Source organism: Solea solea, chromosome 20, assembly GCF_958295425.1.
Source record: "Solea solea chromosome 20, fSolSol10.1, whole genome shotgun sequence".
Lineage (NCBI taxonomy): Eukaryota > Metazoa > Chordata > Actinopteri > Pleuronectiformes > Soleidae > Solea > Solea solea.
The window spans coordinates 15,320,769-15,345,117 of NC_081153.1; the positions used below are offsets into that span (position 1 = coordinate 15,320,769).

Sequence of the window (24,349 nt, forward strand, 5' to 3'; positions counted from 1 at the left end):
CGACTCCGAGCTACTGTCAAACCACCCGCAATAAAAAAACATGCCACTTCCGCAATGTCGCCATTAACGCTTCGGTACGACAATAAAAGATAGATAGAGATACAACGCTTGACCTGCAAGTACTAAAACTTGACGTCAATGTTTTGCGCATAATTCGGAGTCAAAGGTTCACTTATACAGCCGCGTTTCATATCTACGTGCTTTTATTTTGACAAATAGATGACTACACTTCCTGTTATGCAAGCGCTTGACTGCTTAGAGTCCAAGTTTAAAAGACAGTTAAATGAGCAACACAAATGACACACAATAATAATTATTATTTGTAGAGCTGAAACAATCAATCGATTAATCGATTACAAAATTAATCGACAACTATTTTGATAATCGATTAATCGCTTCAAAGCTTTTTTCATGATTAAAACAAGATTTCCAATTGTTTAAGCTTTTTAAATGTGACCATTTTCTTCATTTCTTTGCTCTGGATAACAAAGAAATCATTAAAAGTGAATCAGTTTGGTTTGTGGACAAAACAAGACATTTGAGAACATCATTTACGGTTTTCTTATATTTTAAGGACCAAATGATTAATCGAGAAAATATTCGACAGATTAATCGATTATGAAAATAATCGTTAGTTGCAGCTCTAATTGTACATATTTTATTTGTATAGCACTTTAATTAATAATGTACAAAACTCAAACACACACAAAACAACAGAACAGTTTGAAAGAGCTGATAAAAGATCATTTCAGCTTGAAAGAAAGAAGTCATTCATAATGTCCTTTCTATATCATTTACCCACAGGTGTAAGAATGTGATCGAAATCATTGGACATTTTTAAAGCAGATTATGTATGAAAGATCAGGGTTTTCGACTGTAACCTATTAATTTCTGGAACTAGTTCTCCCCAAAGAATCACATTTATGATACTCAGCTTTGGTGAAAATGGAAGAAACCTGGGACGAAAATGGAATAAAATAAGGGGAATATGTAAAAGAGGTGCAACATGGCTCAGTAGCACCCCCAAAGGTGAAACCCGGTAAGACAAAGCCGAAACTAAGTTGAATCAAATTTCACAAAACTTGTGGGAAACCTGTAACAGCTCAAGACGGACACAAAAGTCCATTGGGGCCATGGTGTCAACTCAACAGGAAGTCGACCATGTTGAATTTGAACATTTTTTCTAGACAGAAAAGTTATCAAATGTCTTGCAGGTTCAAAAGGACGTGGCCACCATTGGAATTTTGACCATTTGACATGAAACCGTAACAGGAAGTCAACCATTTTTAACTTAGCTGCTGATTTGCCACATAACAGGACGTGGCCTGTAACTTTGCTGTACATTTATCAATCTGCACAAAACTTCAAATGCGAGATAAGAGACCCGGCCAGAAAACAACAGCACATGAAAACTGATTCATGGGCATAGTGCCACCTGCTGGCAGGGCAACAGCTACAAGAGCTTGCACAATGCTGCTTGCAGCTTCAGTCGTTATTGTTATTTATCGTGATTCATTATATCTTTTTCAGCTTGAAGAATTTCTATTTTGGTTATTGAAATGCTTTTTAAATGTAAAACATGATCAGCATTGTAGCTCCTGTTGCTGCACTTCAACTGTCCAGAATGAACACTTTCAATTCTCATTTCAATTCAATTATGTTCTTTAAAGATAAGCAATCTACCAGGGTTCCTTGTGAGCCCTGTGTAACAGCTCCATCTAGTGGAGTCCTGTGAGAACATCATCATTGTGGATTTATACTACATTTTTACAACATAAGTATTGTTATTTTGTAACCTACAATATTGAGATTGTTGTACTTAAGTATTGAAATAAGATTATACTTATACTCCAGCTCAACTAACTTTTATGGGATTTTATACATGTATATATTTTATATAGTGTTTACTTTGCAGATAACAAATGGTGAGCCCACACAATATGCAGTAAGCAACCCAACAATATGTTTTTTCTACTTAATGTTTTTTCACTTGTGCACACGCTCTCATTGGTGGAGGAGGCACCACGGTCTATCACGTGGCCCAGGGTTACTTGGTATTAATTAAGTATAATAATTCTATTGTCAATTTCTGCCAAATTAAATTAAATATACAGTATATAGCATTACAATGACTCTCCTTTTATCCATATCAACACTTTTTATACCCATTTTTCCATTCATGAAAAGTAATATAGTAGAAGATATTAAATTAGTCTTGAAGGAAAATGTCCAGAAGGCTTAAGTAATGAAGTTGAAAGTAGTTCATGCTTCACAAGCACAGTATTTGCACACTGCAGAACCAATTGTCTGGGGTGAGTGATTTACTAACACATTTTAGTTACATGGTGAAAAGATCTGGCTCCTGACTTACAGTAAATGGCAGTAAATTCTAATGCTATTGTCATTGTTTTATTTAATTATTATTAGTATGAGCAAGACACTTAACCCCATGTTGCAGCGTGAATGGGTGATAAAAGCTGTGTGAATGGGTGGAAATTGTAGTGTAAACCAGCTCATCAAGCCTAGAAAAGCTCTATATAAATACAGACTATTACCAATGCTTCTTCTACTGTTTTCATTTGGTACTAACGCAAAGTTAGGGGAAATGTAGTGGAATAAAAGTACACAATTTATTTAGGAAATGTAGTGGAGTAAAAGTTGCCAGAAATACAAATAAAGTCAAGTACAGATATGTGATTTTAAGTACAGTAACAAAGTATTTGTACTTTGTTACATTACAACACTAGTTACATAAAAGATACAACAAGTACAACACTTTTCTAAACAAACAAACAAACAAAAAAGACTGGGTCTCTGAGAAAAAACACAACACTCAGTGTAGTTTGTCCACTTTTAGCCCAAGGATGTAAAATATTTCCTTCTCAAAAATGCTGACTTCAGCATAGTCAGCTCCCATCACTTCTACTCACTATTCATTTAGCATTTTACATAAACTTATTATCAAGTCCCTGATTCATTTATGAGACCTAAAAGATTAATGGCTGTGTAACAGTTGCTTATGTGGCAGCGAGGTGTCAGTCAGACCCCAGAACCGTGTGTCAAGAGAATTGATCCAAAACAAACACAATCCGTGGTGGTGAAAATCTCGCGGTGACTGCCGGGAGCGCTCTCATTGGTGGAGGAGGCACCACGGTCTGTCACGTGGCCCGGGGTTACTTGGCATTCTGGGACACAAACAGTGGTGGGTATGAAAGAGCTCGAGCTCCGACAGCAGCAGAAGACAGGCAGTCGTCAACGCAGAGAAACCACAGCATCAGCAGCATCACCCAGCAGTCAGCGGAGGAACGCCACACTGCGTGTCCACGTCTCATTTCTCCGTGTGTCGCTGTGTTGTTTGGGTGAAGAGGAGCTGATAAGGCTGGAGCTTTAGGACTCTGAAGTGCAGCAGAGGACTTTATCCACAGAGCGAGCTAGTTAGCTAACCGCCAGAGTAAGTTAGCCTTGCTATTATTTATGCTAGTGGGTTACCTTTAGCCTGAAGGGAAACTAATGCTGTCATAAATGTGGACGTTTCTGCATCACGTCACAGTCCAAAGAACTTTGATTAGGGCTGAGTCAATGCGATATATTGATAACATGCGATTAACGTTGTTTAATATAGCAGCGGTTAAATTACTTTCGATGAACAAACAACTACTTAAGTAGACTGTGTTGATGTTTTTCTGCACCCAGACAGTGAGTATGTGAGGACACTGATAATAAAATAAAATGCATTATTTCCATTGTAATAACATTGTTTCAAATATCTATATTTCTACCACCTTGAGGAATGTTGAAATGTAGACATACAAATCTGAAAAATTTAAATAATACACATAACACATAATAATTTAAATCAAATTGCAATATATATTCCATTCTAAGTAGTGCTAGGCTGCTATAATTGAAGAAAATTAAGAAACTATTACAAATTCTTGGCCAAGCACAACTAGAAGAAGGCATAGTATGCATTTCTACACATTACATCACAGTTCACGTAGCCTTTGTAGTATGTATATAAACTAGCTTTTGTGAGGTAAATTTCCCATTTCTCAAACATATTGCAGCCCTAATGTTGGATTGATTGGTGATGTCTCACAGTTTGTCTGTCTGTTGTCCTGACAGCTCCCTCCATCCACTGACTCTGCACCATCCTTGAGCTGAGGGGGGACAACTTTCACCATGGCAAGATTTCCAAACGGAGACTATAAATGTGGCACTTTCAAGACAATGGACTGGCACTTTGCCCAGCTAGAGTACCCAAGATAAATACTTATAAATTGGACAGCTCATGTAATGGCCAAGGAAAGTGGCAGATTTCATCTTCATGTCTCACTACATAGTTGCTCCTGAAGTTGCATGGTAATGAGGTGATATTTCAGAAGCCATCTTCTTTGAAGTTTTTAAGGACCTATGTTTGTTGAAACCCAGTAACTGAACCATGGACATACACTGGCTGTAAAGACTGTCTGAAACCTCTGACATCACATCTGTCTCCAGGTCGGACACTCCCCAGACCTTGTTTGTGGGTCAACATGTCAGGGTCAGGGGGCACGACTGTGCAGCTGTTCACCAAGCTCGTCAAGCATGCCGTGGGCAAGGCACAGATTCAGCTGAACCGCTGGCTGCATAGAAGTGCCACAGAAGATTGTGACAAGATTGACATACTGATATGCAGCGCCTTTGAGGAGAGAGGGGCTGGTACAGTAAAGTCGGATGGCGACCCTGAGGTTATTATTGACTCAGTCGGGACGGGTTTCACCAGTGGAGAGTTCAGGCATCCATGCTGCATCACCACCTTTTGCTTCAAAAGCGCCCTGCTGGCCTGCATCCTGACTGCCTTGTGCTTCTCCTCCGTTGCCCTTGTGCGCCAATACCTCAAGGACCTCCTGCTCTGGGTGGAGAGCTTAGACAGCCTCGTTGGAGCCTTTCTCTTCATCGTTGGTTTGATTATTGTGTCATTCCCTTGTGGATGGGGATATATTGTTCTTAATGTGGCAGCTGGCTACCTCTATGGCTTTGTGCTGGGCATGGGAATAGTCATGGTGGGAGTTTTGATAGGGACCTTTGTGGCACATCTGGTGTGCAAACGCTTCTTGACTAACTGGGTCCTGAATAAGGTCGGGAACAGTGAACAGCTCAGCGCTGTCATACGAGTGGTGGAAGGAGGAAGCGGACTTAAAGTTGTGGCCTTAGCGAGACTCACCCCCATACCCTTTGGGCTTCAAAATGCAGTTTTCTCGGTGAGTATGAGAACATAGTTGTACGTTTTTCATTTGCACTGAAGGTGGACCTTGGTCGGCCATAAACTCATCCACACACACCAGTGAACCAGCCAAGTACAGAGCTCATAAACCTACAGCAGGATAGTTCAACAAATTACCTATAGACAGTAGACTAAAGCCTGTGATCTATTTGACTATTTTGAAGAAAATAGTTTTCTCAATGTTGGTGCGAAATGGAGGAAGTTAGCTCTAACTTTGTCTGCAGTCATTACTTCCTGTATCATCCCTGCTCCGCTTGTCCCCAGGGATAGGAAATTAATTAATCTTTTGAGATGCTGCTATGAAAATAATGTTGCTGAAGGACATCAATTATTACTATACATCAGTTTGAACTATAAGATCACAATTTTCCTGCTTGATTTTCTTCTTATTTATTTTTAACTAAAAATCTTCGTTTGATGTGAACATAATCTAGACTAGAATCAATAATGAAAGACTTCATTGTGAACATTTTTGTTAAATAAATAAATAAATAAATAAATAAATAAATAAATAAATAAATAAATAAATCTGAGACCATTGGTGAATTTAAGTAGCTGGTTATATTATTGAAAAAAACTTCATTCTGAAATGTATGTCATTCAAACACTGAGAACCAGTTTTAATACTGCGGCTGATTGGTTTAAAGCAAAGCAGTGTCTGTATTTTTGCTTTCAGCTGCACTCCTACACTTAACCTGAGGCCCTTGACCTTCATTTGTGGGATGAATAATTTATAATGGCTGATTAGTTACCCTTCACTGTCAACTCACTGATAACTCAAAATTGGAAAAGTCATGTGTTATACAGTATCACCATCGTAGAGCTTGAATTGCCACCATAATGTCACAATCAGATTAAATTATCCATATGTCATATGTCCATATTGTCTTATATTAGCCTGTGTCCTTAAAGTAGTTACACTAAATTGAAATGAAAGGACAGCGTGAATGGAGAAAATGCATGTATATATATGCATGATGGTCCAAAGTGACGGCTTTTGTAGAGCTGACCCGGCTCCTGATATAAATATAAAAGGTTAATTCTTTGAGAAATACAACAATTCAAACAATCAGGTGATTGTACACTTGTAAAATAATATAACTTAAATGTCACCCTTTAAAGTAATTGCACATGAGGCTGGCCTTAACTTTCTTACAAAACCTAAAAATCACTACAATGTAACCATCATGGAAATGTGCCCAAGGATGAATTTAACACCTGGACAAAGTTCGGTTTATTCTAGCTTAGTTGGAATCAAGCCTAATTAAACATCTGATTTTGCAGCAACCAAATTCTAAACAAACCTGACATGCTAGAAAGCAACTGAATAAAATGCAGGCGAAGCCATTATCTTATGAAGCATTACAATGACTCTCCTTTTAACCATAGCGACACTTTTTTATACCCCTTTTCCATTCATAAAAAGTAATGTAGGAGAAGATATTTAATTAGTCTTGAAGGAAAATGTCCAGAAGGCTTAAGTAATGAAGTTGAAAGTAGTTCATGCTTCACAAGCACAGTATTTGCATGCTGCAGACCAGTTGTCTGAGGTGATTGATTTACTAAGACATTTTAGAGCTGTGGAATTTTGACAGTTACTGGCAGTAAATAGTTTTTATTTCATTATCCTTGTGCCTGTGCACGAAGAAGCAAGATTTTACACAATGTAGGATTTCACCCTTCAAATAATGTCACCAAGTTTATTTTGATAATTATCAACTCACAACAGGGTGAATGGCACCCCTGTCAATGCCCGAGCAGGACCGCATCATCTCAGCACGATGTAACTTCTGGTTATTGGGTCTGTTGAGTTTGCTGTGTGTCAGGCAATGTTATTGAAGTCCTCGTCAATCTTGTAAATAAATAAATCAAGCAATACAGGTTATAAAAGCTGGATTGAATACACAGGCTTCTTAAAGCTGTTAGTTTTTGTTTCTAATTGAAAAATATAGCAATAATCGCATGTTATGCTAGCGAGGTATCTTTTTTTAGCAATAATTACAGTAGGATAACCATGAATGCAAATTACAGAATACATTTTTTCAGCACATTCTTCTGCTATATTTATCATTTTTAATTAAATGGTTAACATGTAAAGAAACAGAAAGGAGGAAACAAAATGTGAAGCTCTGGACTATGTGGTAATGCCTAAGGTAAGATGACCAAACAGAGACGGTATTTTAAAAATGTTCTCTGAAACTGGTCATGGTGACACAACTGGCTTGAAAAACCAGTCTATTAAAGGCTGTTGTTTGTCAGCTTAGCCTAAGTTTTGTTTCCACTCACAATGACAAAGGTGCTTTTCAACCCCAAACATGCCTTGCCTGTCAATAGCTTCATATTGTGACCCATGAACATGCACTAGTCACCACTAACTACTACTTATTAAAATATTACATGAGAACTAAATTCTAAAAGGATAGGACTAAAAGGATAGACCTTTCCTTTGATTAAATATGCAATTTATTTTCAATTATATAATCCTGGCACAAAATGAAAGTTAGTTAAAAGTAAACTAAACAATATTTGTTTTAGGATCGTGGATCGTGTTTTAGGATCGTGCGAATATTAAGAGTTAAAAAATGAAATTAAGGTTCTCTTGAATACGAGGTCTCAATCTCGCGGCCCGCAGGCCACATGTTGTTCACCCCCAATCGATTTCATATGACTTAATATCAAGTTATATCAAGTTTGATTCATGATTTATTTTTTTATTAATGGACTCATTTTGCATCATGAATACATTTATATTGTGAACTATTCATTGTTCCATACTTTTATTAAGTATACTTTTAATACTTACATTTTTATTTTTTCACTTGACTGGCCCCCTACTGACCAAACTTGACGGTCAGTGACCCCCAGGTCATTTGAGTTTGCGACCACTGCCTTAAATGTTTGATTTGGATTCAGGTTATATCACATGCAGGATGTTTTACATAAATAAACGTCTTTGTCTGGGACAAATAGAATGATAGGACCTAACACACATCTCCATTTTTGTGCTTCAATTTCTTGCCTTGAATATTATTACCGGTACATGTCATTTAGCAGACGCTTTTATCCAAAGCGACTTACAATGGAATTTAGTACAGTCAGCCAGGGGTGGAGTCGAACTTGCGACCATGATGTCTTTTGCACACAGGGTACCGGTCTTAACCACTGAGCCACTCCACCCCTAGCTGATACTGTGATATTGTATCTTTATGGTCTCATTTCCAACAATAAAAAAATAGAACTAACTATGGGTGAGTAATTCTAAACCCGTACTGCCTCACACTGGAGTTATGTGTTGTCTGCTTTGTCCTTGGTAAGCACTTTCTGTGGGTGAGGCTACATTTCACCGTGTCCCCCGTCTCCTTTCCTGCTGAAGTGGATGTTGCTACATTATAGCGGGTAACCTAAAGCGCCACAGAGACTGCAGCAGTTGGTAAAACAATGGGACAGCTCAGGAAAATTGTTAGTGAATCCTTTGAGGTTGCAGCAAATATATTCAGATCTTCATGGATTTTATTACAGCTGTGGAAATGTTATCACTGCTGGACTGAGTCCATCACTCTGCCATCATAATGAACTAAAGCAGTTGGGGACTTAATGTTTGTGAAGGTGTACACAGATAACCTGTCATTGCAAAGGGTGAACCAACCCTGTGCGTGTCTCAGTGAAGTTTGGTACAGCGTTGCTTCTACTGTGCAGGCACAATACTCCAAGAGTCTTGGTCCTACAAGCCTACAGTATTGGACCTGCAATGGGATGTTTTTGTCACTTGAATTTACAGATTATCTTTTTATTACGTATGCTTTTACAAACATGTTGGATGTTCAGTGGGACTTCTATGTTGTTATGAAAATACAGCACCCCCACTAGCGACGGGAAGTCTGATCTGCTTCAAATGTGATGCATTTGCTTTGATAAGAGTCCTCACTTTAAGACACCTTAATGTCAATATTGTTATATAGCGACAGTGACATATAGTGAACAAAGGAAGTGCTGCAAAATGTTCATCTGTCTAGTTCTTTGCCACACAAACATGCAAGAAATGTATCTTTGATAAATTGATATTTACACAGGCTTTTAGAAACAAGTAAGTATGTTCAGAGGGAGTCATCCACGTGGCTATAAAAATACCAACAGCAACTAGCTCTTCTTGTGTGAGTCAGATGCCAGATGCCAGGGAGGGGACGAGACTTCAGAGGACATGTGCTTCACAACTCGGGGATGACGTTGACAGAAAGAGAATACATTCCTTGTTCTTCTGCATGTCATGCCAACAGATTTAGCTGAAGGCATTGTGACAGTGTTGTCACATGCTGTTCACACATCAGGACTAGTCTTTCAAGGAGAAAGGGCAACTACATAAAAAAGGAAATAACGTTCGTCAAGTATAACAATAGGCTGGGTTTAGATCTTATCACTGTGAAGAGACCCTATCTTACACAATGTCTTATAGCCCTGACGATATTTTGGCAGAGGCAGTGTCCTGCAGCAACGTAGCACAGTCCATGGCACGCTGCGATCAGCCACAGTAACTTCACAGTGTCAAGGTCACATTGTCACACGGTCGGCACAGATGCACATCAGCTGAAGGGTGACAGTGATGCTAGCACTTTATATTTAGGCGGCAGCATCAAGACATGAATTGAGACACTGAGCTGGAAGTGTGATGTTATTCAAGGCAATCAGTCCAGATGGTGCTCAGAATCCCCTCACCAGCCAAAGCAGGATTTTGCAGATTGTTGTTATTTTTGGCTTAAAATGGCTGTTTCTTGTGTTTGTGAGTTGTTAAAAATGTTTGAAAACAGTTGATATTGTCACACAGGATATATTCACAACGTATCTGAGGAATAAAAGCTGCTGTGACATCACTTACGTCTATAGCAGTGGTTTTGCTTGATTTGGAATTTAATCAATTTAAATGCTAAATTATTTGTGATCAACGTCCTGATATAAAAACCTTCCATACCTATAGTTTCAATAGGTACGTATATTGAATTATTATTATTATTATTTAAAGGTAATGTGTGGTACATGAATGAAAATCTTAAATCAAGTTTTGTGGAAACAATAAATTCATTGCTGTATACATAACATTACACATAAGATACTGAACTTTAACTCTAATACTAAATATAAATGTATAGAATAGAAGATTTAGTTTGTGTACTTAAAAAAAAAATCCCAGAAATCAGAGCACTTAAATCAAGTTCAGTAACTTTATTTAAGTTTAAAGTCTGTTTCTTATCCCTGCTTCCATTTCCAGATCACAGATGTGTCCTTGCCAAACTACCTGGTGGCCTCCTCTGTGGGTCTGTTACCCACCCAGCTTCTCAATTCCTACCTGGGCACCACACTTCGCACAATGGAGGACGTCATCGCTGAGCAGCGCATCAGCGGCTACTTTGTGTTTAGCTTGCAGGTGAGTTGACAGTACATTAAAGCTGCCATTATGTAAAATATGGAGTAACAGTGACTTCAAGTATCCCCTGACATGTTATGTCTCCTTAAACTCTGATTGCATATAATGATTGTTTTATAACTTAATATAATAACTTTCTTGCATACGGCACCTATAGGTTTCCACACACTGGTATAGTAATAATACTAGTGTTGCATGGACAGTTGGTGACACACCTGTTCCCGTTTGTCCAGCCACAGTATTTGTTTAACAGCAGACACTGCTGCACTGTCACACCCTCAAAATGAGATGAGATGTTTGCTGGTGTAAATTCCTCATCTGTCAAGCCTCTTTAACTGTGATGGAGTGCAAAAGGAACAAAGTGTCTGCTTGTTCCTCAACCCTTAAACACACCTAGGCACATTTTTGTGTTTTTGGCTTTTCATTTCTAGAATATCTTAAACAAATTTCCATGCATATTGTTAACATTTTTTAGTCTATTGTAAACAACGTTAACTAAAACACTCACACTAACACACCTTATGCACAAAAATGTGCTCATTGAAAATCATCATTTTGATGCATCGTTACAAAAACTTGGCAATTTAAGGGTTAAATACTTCATTGATGTTTGATATGTATGATGAGAACTGGTGTTAAAAAAAAAAAACAAATAAAAAAAATGTTATAGCTTAATTTTTATGACATTTTGGTGCTCTAGGTGTGTTAACGTGAGTATTTTAGGAAATATGACATTACAAAAAAAGATATCCTTTACATACAGGCTGCAATAATCAAACCATTTTGCATGAAGTATATTGAAAAATTCAAGAATATTTTATATGTATGAAAAGGACTGATGTTGATTTAAAACAGTCATTTATAAAAGCTTTTATATTTACAGAGATACAGTCCTTTACTAATACACAGGGATAAAAAAAAAAAAAGTACACAGCAAAACAAGACGTAACAAAATAAAGAAAGATACCAAAAGAACTGGTAATTAAGGTTCTACGTTTTCCTAATCTGTTGTGAAGCTGTAGCCTCATGAGCCAAGGGTCCCCTGTGGAAAAGAAACACCTGTCAAGTAAAAGAGATATGCAAAGTATACCCAGAATTCTGTTTTGCTCCAAAGGTCATTTTAGATTGCCACAACATCCCCAACACCTGCTCAGTGTCATTTACACACACACAAGTATTCATGAAGCTTCCGTGTAAAGTTCACAGAGCTCAAGGTTCACTTTAACATCCAGTGTGTATCAGTGTTTCGTGCAGCAGGAGGCGGAGGAGCTGATAAACATACCAATAATATTAATGAATATTGGGGTGTTTTTGTACTTTATTTATTGCATTATATGTACAAACACATAGAACAACAACAAATCTGGATTATCTTTTGTCTGTAAGACATTATTTGTCTCTGTGATTCAGTCGTTCTCCGGTCATTGACATGTAAACAAAGTCCATTTCTCTTGACATTGATCTTCTTGACGTGTTATTTTATGAGTCAATTGCTCAGTTTTCAGCCACATCTCGTCCTTGCTTACTGGCTGCTAATAGGAAAACGTCGATTATTTATTTACTTAAAAACTGACTGACTAACTAATGACTTTATGACTAGTTTTAGTTTTGTTTTAGTTTTATTTTGCAGCTATTACAAATAGGGCTGATATTGACTGGTAAAGTCAAAGGGTTTTAAAAACTAAACAGACCCAGTTTTTACCACCAGTTATTCCGGTCTTGCCTTGCTGTAAAGAAATTGTTGCACATTCTTGGAAAATTAACCTTGAGGAAACTCTATCTTCCTGGAGTCTGCCTGCCAACTATCCCAGCTTAGTACACTGACATATAACTCCTCTATAATGGCAAATTGTAGTTTTTTTTTTTACATTTTTGTGCGGCTTCAGCAGAACATTATATCTTAATCACTGAGCTGTACATATGCTGCTCAGCTTATGTGTAATGAAAGACTGTGCATAAAAAGTGGACATAGTCTTCTGAGTGCAACACTCCCCCTTTATCATTTATTTTCCTCTAAATAGGAACATAATTTACATAAATGACATCATGTTCCATTGAAGAGGAGCTGAAACTAGAGATGGAGACCATTAACTCTTTTGGAAAATGTTTAATAACATTATAAATCAAGTGAAAAGGAGGCTCATTATCTTAAAGACTTCTATTCTAAAGGAGATCCTTTTTGGCAAGCAATAGAGTCGCCCCCTGGTGGCAAGCTGCTTCTTCTGTCCTCTTTCTTTCTTGTGCAAAACCCATTGACACATAAAATTAAGATAATATCACTTATAAAAACATTTTTATTACAGATATATATGTTGACATTTCATTTGCCTTTTATAAAATGGAGAGAGAAAAAAATGAAACACTGAATTATGCAGACCTAGTCCTTCAATTGTTTGTGGAAAATGAATGAAATTAAAAGTAACCCACTTTGAAATAAATAAAGCGGTAGTTCATAGTTGAGAAAAACTGCCTAGAGTAAGTACGTGGATCCAAATATGGACAGGAATCCAAACGACTTTTGTTTGGGTTGGTTTTCAGACATTGGATGTGACGCATCGCCCTGATTCACTTTGTTCACTTTGAAAGAAGGGCAGAAAAAAAAAACACAACTACAAAGCTATAGCTCTCATGTAATTTCAACAATATTATGCAAGTTTGACCATTTACACATGTGCAATACAACTTACAGATCATGGCTCAAAAAGGTATTTCAGTTCCAGAAAGTCCACAAATTGATCAGCTGGGCCGAATTGGACCCTCTCGCGGGCCATTCTGGCCTGTGGGCCGTACGTTTGACACCTCTGCTCTAGAGCCACAGGTTGCAGACCCCTGATCTATACAGTCATTGTGTGTTCTTGTATAAATAACACTTGTATAACTAACTGAACAAAACGACATGAATCCCTCTGTGTCGTGCAGATTGTCATCAGCATCGGCCTGATGTTCTACGTCGTGCACCGGGCTCAGGTTGAGCTCAACGCCGCCATCGCAGCATGCCAGATGGAGCTGAAGTCGTCGCACATGAACGGGTCGTCCACCAATCACAGCAGCTTCACCTACTGCAGCAAGAGGGCAGCAGCTGGCAACGCGAACTGCATCAATGTGGTTTGACTTCACATCCTCTGCTGTAGATGAGCTGTCAAGACTGGTATAACTATAGGAAACTATTGGAGTTTAGACGGTGACAGAAGTGCACCGATGGCGGTGTGGTTAATGTCATCACCTGGGTCAGAGAAACTCTGACGGTGAACGTCTCTAGTCGGTACATTTTTTTTGTTTGCGGGACCATGCACCTTTTTGAAGAAAAGGTGCTGATGAAAAATAGGTTTGAGGTTTATCAGTGTGGGATTTTTTCTTTTTTGTATGATTATTATTTTCGTCAAGGTATTAACTCTGTTACAGGAGATGTCAATAAAAAAAATTATGTTTAGTCATATCAGCATTTGCTGAATGAGTGAGTGATTAAAAAAAAAAAGCTAAATGAGCACGGCGTTAACTGCCTGCGAACACTATGAATGTGCAATCTGGAGCTTTCTAGAGAACCAAGGGACTGTTTTCAGTGTCAAAAGAATGCCAACCTATGCACCTTTATCTCATACTTCATCTGTTTTTGTATCATTTCAGGATTTTTGTCAAGATCCAATGCTAATTTATGACAAATAATAAGGGCATTTAATAATTTTTTAAGATTTCGTTTTTCAGTGTAGTATATTTTTTGAAGTGTCTTATTTTTTTGACCTGTTAAGTGAAGGGAGAAGCGCCGACACTGACCGGTCGCTCTGACCGTGTGATTTCTGCTTGCTTATGACCACATCAGCTGGATTTTGGCTTCGTCTGCCTGCAGATCGTTTAGCACTTCTGCAGTTTAGAGAGGAGCAGCTGGAGAGGAGAGCAGATTTCACTGAACTCAGTTCAGGAGAAGTGAAGTGCAGCGTGAGCAGCTAAGAACCGGTACTGAACGAAAACTGCGTTCAGTACGAGTTGAGCTTTCCTTTTGCCTTTTTTGTTTGTGATTCATTTGGGTTTCCATTTGTTTTAATTTAATATCATACTGTTATTCCATACGGTTATCGTTTTGACAATGGTGTGCAATACATGGGTGATGAGGTGTCATGAATGTCATGTATTTGAGTGCTGAAACCAAACTATCAGAAATGCTCTATAAAATAACACAAGTGAAGTCTGTTTTTTTTTTATTTTATTTTACTTACATAGACGGTTAAGCTAGATGAAAAAAAGAGGCCGTTATTCTTTATGTGCCATAATTTGATAAATCTGAGGTTAAGTGTGACATGACTTAAAATTTTAGCACTTAATGTTGTCAATAATGGTCAAAAATGACCTTTTGAGGATAATTAATCAACACGGCTGTCATTGTGTAGGTCTGTATGCACAGTTCACATTATTTTCATACAAATTTGTTGTAAAAAGGAGGGGGTTTGTTTGGTCAGGAGATGGAACAGATGTGTGTCAGAAGCTGACAATCAAACACAACATGGACACTTGAGTGATGAATGTGACACTATTTATTTTTACATGAAGTATTGTGATGCTGCTCCTCGTTCGAAATCTGACTGAGGAATAATAAGGGCTCTCCACCTTGTTGTCCCCGCGTTTCCTCAAAAAGCCTGTACAACTTTTTATTTCCATTTTAATATTGTAAAGTATTGTATTGGAAGTTCATCTGAAAAACTTTAGAGTTAATACTAAATGTTTAAAAGTCAAAAGGGCCCCTACTGTCCTAATTTAGCAATAATGCTTGAAAGTCAAAAGCAAAAAAAGATAAAATTAAGCCAAGTGTTTGGTAGTTGATATCTATTTTAAGAGCGATTTGAAAACATTTGAGGTGTTCGTCGATCCATCATCAACATTTCTATATTAATGTTCCAGTGTTCAACCTGCCTTTTGCCTCCTTCTGCCTCTGATGGACATTTCTATGTTGCCCAAGATGTGGAAGAGAAACCCCGACATCTCTGATCAGAACAGCACTTTCTTAAACCAGCTCTCTCACTCCTCTGTGAAACGAAAATCTTCTCGATTGAGCGTCTGTCCACCGACTTACCTGAACTGTAAGTTAAAACCTAAAAAAAGAGCGGAGAGCGTGTTTTACGACATCCCTTTGTCTCACTTTGAAAGGCGTGGACATAAATGTGTTATTGGTAAACCAGAGGACTAAAGTCTCGCGTGTGACTCGTGCAGCTGTTCTGCTCAGATGTGGGAAAGAAATGAACATTTTGCCATGTTTAATGCAAAAATGAGCTCTGTGAAACTTGACGAGCCACCGTGCACACACTTCATAATATTGTATTTTAACTTCTCAACTGGTGTTTTTGAAATGGACAGAATATTGAGGAAAAACAAAAACAAACTGGAAGTTTTACAGCAAAGGTTTTTGGTTCTTTGTTGGTGGACTCTATTTAACTTAGATTTAGTTATGCAACAACTGATTCCTAAGGGAAGTATATTTCATAGACACCCACACGCGACCTGTATCTGGGATGTAACTGCACACCTGACCTCTTACAATGTGAGATCAGAAACTTAAAAGGCGGGCGTGGAGGGTCATGTTCGGTGCTATGAAATGCAACACTTCCCCTCCTGTATCAAGTGCATTACACATATACTGTATTTTGTAATAGAGAGACTTTTACAGTGTATAAATATTGATATTTATCACTGTACAATGCTTGTTCAGTGTTATTTATGAGAGAAGAAAAAAATAAAACCTGTCAGGCTTTGTTACAAAATGGTTGGTCAAGTGTATTTATTTATATTACTTATATAAATTTGATATCATCTGACATCTAGTTGACCTGGGACTAGGATTATTCAACCCACAAAATCATGCATGCTGATTTCTGATGATTAGGAGGAGCCATTTATGTTTAAATTTAGAGTTGCATGCTGCATCACCTTTGATCCTTCTGTCTTCAAATATTTTTCTGTCCTCCACTGTCATTTAAGGTGGAATTTAAATGACCATATTAAATATAGGAACTTGTAGTCCACGCCGGATTCTCCCAGGTTTCCTCCCATAGGCTAAAAAAATGCAGATTTGGGCAGATTAGGCCTATTTCAACTGGAGGATAAAGTGGTAGAAGACGAGTGAATGCATGAATCTAAAGCTCATGACACCTTATGGAATATTTACTTTAACTTCGATTTTAGTTGAGCAAGGTTTTCACCATTAGTGAGATGTTAGAGTCTCTAAGATATGTTTTTAGAAATAAATTTCAAATCCTCGCTATCTTATTATACCTGCCTATATATATGTATATTTATACATGTGTATATATATGTATATATATATATATATATATATATATGTATGTATATATATATATATATATATATATACATGGATATGTACATATAATCATTTTTTTCCCTCCCACCACACACACATAACCTGACCTTGACTCCTGGCAGACGTAACATCGTACCTCACCATTTCAAAAGTGATGGGGCAACAAAATATTCTTGCCTAAAGGTTTTCCGCAAATCTACAAATGACAGCCAGCTCTCAGAGTGGAGCACCGTTCATGCCTGTGACAGGCTGTCTGAACACAGGGAGGAAAGTGAATGTATGGAAAGTCTGACGTGCAATTTGTCTGAGATGGATTCTTCTCGTTAACAGTGCTACACACAAACACGCACAGGCTGGCACAGCTATTCTTGTGAGGCCTCTGCATTGACTTTCATTCATTAGGACAGCCTAAAAAAAAGAAAGTCTTATCCCTGACCTTAACTGAAACCAATAAATGCCTCAACCTAACCTTAAACTAAGCAGAATTCACATCTTAATCCTCATTTTAACCTCAGAAATTAGGCTTTTAGGACAACTGGTCCTGAAAAAGTTGATGTTTATGCCAGAAAAGGTCCTGAAGTACACGCACACACAGACAAGGATTGTGGTTTGTGGCAGATTCTTCTTAGGACACACTGAATCATTTGGGCAGCCAAACCTTAACTATTACCAAGAAATGCTTAACACTAGCCTTAACTTAACCACCATTCAAATCTTATCCCTAAACAGTTCCTCAGAAATGACTACTGATCCTGACAAGGTCAGTGTTTATGCCAGAAGTAACAAACATAAGTATACACACAGACACACACTCACCAACACCCTGCCAATGTCTATCAGTCAAACTAACAGAGCAGAAATTGTGTGCATTTTATTGCATTGTCTTGTTGAGCAGCAGCAGTACAGATTTGTCCACCGCTTTTCACACACCCCACCAGTCTCATGCCGGCTCAGGTCAGATCTGCCCGATCCATCATCATCATCGTCATCATCCAACTCTGCCTCAAAGGACAAAGAGCCTCCCACAGCCTCACCGCCGGTTGCACAGAGAGATCCACACTAAATCAAGAACATTCATCCTGACAGGCCTCAAATAAAAACCCTCAGCTCTCACTGAAGGCTTCACGTTTGCAGGGAAAGCTCCCAAAATACATCCGATGGTGCGTGAAAACACGTCTCAGAGTGAACTTATTACAATACAAACAGGGTGAGGGAGGTAATCTTGGGAGACGTCCATGCAGCTTTCTTGAGAGAAACATGTGATATAGACGTTTTTGGATTCTATGGAAATTGATAGGTCTCTGGCAGAGGGATGTGATTCCTAAGCAAGGCAGACGGGGGAGATCACGTGTCCACTTTCCTGGCCCAGTTTGCTGTTTCCTCCATCTGTACCATCTATGACCTGCGGCTACTGCTGTGTGAAACTGCTCAGAAAACAAACCGGCTGCAAAGTGGTGAATCTCTGGAGGAGCTATAAAAATAATCAATGAATCTGATTTCTGCTGCTCATCAAATAACTTTTCAAACATTCTTTATTTTCTCTCCCTCATGGTGGTGACACTGATCCTGTGTATATACTGAGATCAGTTCACTGTTAATGGACACTGTCATCAATAGCCTCCTGTATTCTGATACAGTATTTTACAGTGTTGTCTTCATCATATTCTAATGACTAATGTGTTAGTACTTTGTAATACTTTAATGCATAAAATAATAGAGGTTGTATGTGAATTCCTGAGAAAACATTAACACTCAGAGAGATTAGTATACATTTAATTTCAGTAAATATTCCAATTCAGTACAAAAGGACATTGCGCACATGCATTTAATCATCCTCTCTGAGGAGGAGAGTTGTGGGAATTATGAGAATGATTTATTTTGCTAAATTAATCAAAATGGTGAGCAGGTGGCTGCATGTCAACATCCATTTATCAAGCAATAAACCTCAAGTCATTATCATTATCATCATTTCTTTTATAGTAAAAATCATACATTCACGGCTGCATGAGAACATTAGGCCATAGTTAAAATACAACCTAAATCTATCATGTTGATTTATGGATGTATTTGACACGTGGGTTAGGTTGTATTCTATTCTTGTAAAATTGTTCAAACACAATAATGTATATAGTGTATGTTTTTTGACCGATTTTGGACGACATACTATAATATGACTTTTTTGACTGATTTTGGACGACATACTATACTATGACTTTTTTTGACTGATTTTGGACGACATACTATACTATGACTTTTTTGACTGATTTTGGACGACATACTATACTATGACTTTTTTTGACTGATTTTGGACGACATACTATAGTATGACTTTTTTGACCGATTTTGCACGACATACTATACTATCACTTTTTTGGGTGATTTTGGACGACATACTATACTATGACTTTTTAGGACAATTTTGGATGACATACTACACTATAACGTTTTTAGTTGATTTTGGACGACATACTATACTATGACTTTTTTGACTGATTTTGGACGACATACTATCCTATGACTTTTTTGACCGATTGTGCACGACATACTATACTATGACTTTTTTGACTGATTTTGGACGACATACTATACTATGACTTTTTTTGACTGATTTTGGACGACATACTATACTATGACTTTTTTGACTGATTTTGGACGACATACTATAGTATGACTTTTTTGACTGATTTTGGACGACATACTATAATATGACTTTTTTGACTGATTTTGGACGACATACTATACTATGACTTTTTTTGACTGATTTTGGACGACATACTATACTATGACTTTTTGACTGATTTTGGACGACATACTATACTATGACTTTTTTGACTGATTTTGGACGACATACTATACTATGACTTTTTTTGACTGATTTTGGACGACATACTATAGTATGACTTTTTTGACCGATTTTGCACGACATACTATACTATCACTTTTTTGACCGATTTTGGACGACATACTATAGTATGACTTTTTTGACTGATTTTGGACGACATACTATAATATGACTTTTTTGACTGATTTTGGACGACATACTATACTATGACTTTTTTTGACTGATTTTGGACGACATACTATACTATGACTTTTTTTGACTGATTTTGGACATCATACTATACTATGACTTTTTTGACTGATTTTGGACGACATACTATACTATTACTTTTTTGACTGATTTTGGACGACATACTATACTATGACTTTTTTGACCGATTTTGGAGGACAAACTATACTATGACTTTTTTGACTGATTTTGGACGACATACTATACTATGACTTTTTTTGACTGATTTTGGACGACATACTATAGTATGACTTTTTTGACTGATTTTGGACGACATACTATACTATGACTTTTTTGACTGATTTTGGACGACATACTATACTATGACTTTTTAGGACAATTTTGGATGACATACTACACTATAACGTTTTTAGTTGATTTTGGACGACATACTATACTATGACTTTTTTGACTGATTTTGGACGACATACTATCCTATGACTTTTTTGACCGATTTTGCACGACATACTATACTATCACTTTTTTGGGTGATTTTGGACGACATACTATACTATCACTTTTTTGGGTGATTTTGGACATCATACTATACTATGACTTTTTTTGACTGATTTTGGACATCATACTATACTATGACTTTTTTGACTGATTTTGGACGACATACTATACTATTACTTTTTTGACTGATTTAGGACGACATACTATACTATGACTTTTTTGACCGATTTTGGACGACATACTATACTATGACTTTTTTGACTGATTTTGGACGACATACTATACTATGACTTTTTTTGACTGATTTTGGACGACATACTATACTATGACTTTTTTTGACTGATTTTGGACGACATACTATAGTATGACTTTTTTGACTGATTTTGGACGACATACTATACTATGACTTTTTTGACTGATTTTGGACGACATACTATACTATTACTTTTTTGACTGATTTAGGACGACATACTATACTATGACTTTTTTGACCGATTTTGGACGACATACTATACTATGACTTTTTTTGACTGATTTTGGACGACATACTATCCTATGACTTTTTTGACCGATTTTGCACGACATACTATACAAACACTTTTTTGGGTGATTTTGGACGACATACTATACTATGACTTTTTTTGACTGATTTTGGACGACATACTATACTATGACTTTTTTGACTGATTTTGGATGACATACTATACTATTACTTTTTTGACTGATTTTGGACGACATACTATACTATGACTTTTTTTGACTGATTTTGGACGACATACTATAGTATGACTTTTTTGACCGATTTTGGACGACATACTATACTATGACTTTTTTGACTGATTTTGGACGACATACTATATTATGACTTTTTTTGACTGATTTTGGACGACATAGTATACTATGACTTTTTTGACTGATTTTGGACGACATACTATAGTATGACTTTTTTGACCGATTTTGCACGACATACTATACTATCACTTTTTTGGGTGATTTTGGACGACATACTATACTATGACTTTTTAGGACAATTTTGGATGACATACTACACTATAACGTTTTTAGTTGATTTTGGACGACATACTATACTATGACTTTTTTGACCGATTTTGGACGACATACTATGCTATGACGTTTTTAGGTGATTGTGGACGACATACTATCCTATGAATTTTTTGACCCATTTTGAATGACATACTATACTATGACTTTTTTGACCCATTTTGGACGACATACTATTCTATGACTTTTTTAGGTGATTTTGGACGACATACTATACTATTACTTTTTTGACTGATTTTGGACGTCATACTATTCTATGACGTTTTTAGAAGATTTTGGACGATATACTGTACTACGACTTTTTTGACCCATTTTGGACGACATACTATCCCATGACTCTTTTGACCCATTTTGCACGACATACTATACTATGACGTTTTTAGGTGATTTTGGACGACATACTATACTATGACTTTTTTGACCGATTTTGGACGACATACTATACTATGACTTTTTTGACTGATTTTGGATGACATACTATACTATTACTTTTTTGACTGATTTTGGACGACATACTATACTATGACTTTTTTTGACTGATTTTGGACGACATACTATAGTATGACTTTTTTGACCGATTTTGGACGACATACTATACTATGATTTTTTTGACTGATTTTGGACGACATACTATACTATGACTTTTTTTGACGGATTTTGGACGACATACTATACTATGACTTTTTTAGGTGATTTTGGACGACATACTATACTATTACTTTTTTGACTGATTTTGGACGTCATACTATTCTATGACGTTTTTAGAAGATTTTGGACGATATACTGTACTACGACTTTTTTGACCCATTTTGGACGACATACTATCCCATGACTCTTTTGACCCATTTTGCACGACATACTATACTATGACGTTTTTAGGTGATTTTGGACGACATACTATACTATGACTTTTTTGACCGATTTTGGACGACATACTATACTATGACTTTTTTGACTGATTTTGGATGACATACTATACTATTACTTTTTTGACTGATTTTGGACGACATACTATACTATGACTTTTTTTGACTGATTTTGGACGACATACTATAGTATGACTTTTTTGACCGATTTTGGACGACATACTATACTATGATTTTTTTGACTGATTTTGGACGACATACTATACTATGACTTTTTTTGACGGATTTTGGACGACATACTATACTATGACTTTTTTGACTGATTTTGGACGACATACTATAGTATGACTTTTTTGACCGATTTTGCACGACATACTATACTATCACTTTTTTGGGTGATTTTGGACGACATACTATACTATGACTTTTTAGGACAATTTTGGATGACATACTACACTATAACGTTTTTAGTTGATTTTGGACGACATACTATACTATGACTTTTTTGACCGATTTTGGACGACATACTATACTATGACTTTTTTGACTGATTTTGGACGACATACTATACTATGACTTTTTTTGACTGATTTTATGACTTTTTTGACCGATTTTGGACGACATACTATACTATGACTTTTTTTTGACTGATTTTGGACGACATACTATACTATGACTTTTTTGACAGATTTTGGACGACATACTATACTATGACTTTTTTAGGTGATTTTGGACGACATACTATCCTATAACTTTTTTGACCGATTTTGGACGACATACTATAGTATGACTTTTTTGACTGATTTTGGATGACATACTACACTATGACTTTTTTGACAGATTTTGGACGACATACTATACTATGACGTTTTTAGGTGATTGTGGACGACATACTATCCTATAAATTTTTTGACCCATTTTGAATGACATACTATACTATGACTTTTTTGACCCATTTTGGACGACATACTATTCTATGACTTTTTTAGGTGATTTTGGACGACATACTATCCTATGACTTTTGACCGATTTTGGACGTCATACTATTCTATGACGTTTTTAGAAGATTTTGGACGATATACTGTACTACGACTTTTTTGACCCATTTTGGACGACATACTATCCTATGACTCTTTTGACCCATTTTGCATGACATACTATACTATGACGTTTTTAGGTGATTTTGGACGACATACTATACTATGACTTTTTTGACCGATTTTGGACGACATACTATCCAATGACTTTTTTGACCAATTTTGGACGACATACTATACTATGACTTTTTTGACCCAATTTGGATGACATACTATACTTTGACGTTTTTGGAAAATTTTGGATGACATACTATACTATGACGTTTTTAGGTGATTTTGGACGACATGCTATACTATGATGTTTTTAGGTGATTTTGGACGACATACTATACTATGCCTTTTTTGACCGATTTTGGACGACATACTATAGTATGACTTTTTTGACCCATTTTGGACGACATACTATCCTATGACTTTTTTGACCCATTTTGCACGACATACTATACTATGACGTTTTTAGGTGATTTTGGACGACATACTATACTATGACTTTTTTGACCGATTTTGGACGACATACTATACTATGACATTTTGACAGATTTTGGACGACATACTATACTATGACGTTTTTAGGTGATTTTGGACGACATACTATACTATGACTTTTTTGACCCAATTTGGACGACATACTATTCTATGACTTTTTTAGGTGATTTTGGACGACATACTATACTATGACTTTTTTGACCCATTTTGGACGACATAATATTCTATGACTTTTTTAGGTGATTTTGGACAACATACTATACTATGACTTTTTTGACAGATTTTGGACGACATACTATACTATGACGTTTTTAGGTGATTTT

General features: G+C 36.8%; 1 protein-coding gene across 1 annotated transcript; it reads left to right on the forward strand.

Moving 5' to 3' along the window:
• Positions 1 to 3,199: 3,199 nt before the first annotated feature.
• Positions 3,200 to 16,429, forward strand: tmem64 (transmembrane protein 64). The gene is made up of 4 exons (XM_058619570.1): positions 3,200 to 3,451; positions 4,126 to 5,243; positions 10,527 to 10,682; positions 13,602 to 16,429. The coding sequence occupies exons 2-4, from the start codon at positions 4,536 to 4,538 to the stop codon at positions 13,791 to 13,793; spliced, it is 1,056 nt and encodes a 351-aa protein (XP_058475553.1). The 5' UTR covers positions 3,200 to 3,451; positions 4,126 to 4,535; the 3' UTR covers positions 13,794 to 16,429.
• Positions 16,430 to 24,349: the final 7,920 nt, after the last annotated feature.

Excerpts from the sequence above, each read along its gene's own strand:
- tmem64 (XM_058619570.1), top strand. The coding sequence starts at position 4,536 with ATGTCAGGGTCAGGGGGCACGACTGTGCAGCTGTTCACCAAGCTCGTC. Across the intron at positions 5,244-10,526 it reads TTCAAAATGCAGTTTTCTCG|ATCACAGATGTGTCCTTGCC; the intron begins GTGAGTATGAGA and ends TTCCATTTCCAG. Across the intron at positions 10,683-13,601 it reads ACTTTGTGTTTAGCTTGCAG|ATTGTCATCAGCATCGGCCT; the intron begins GTGAGTTGACAG and ends TGTGTCGTGCAG.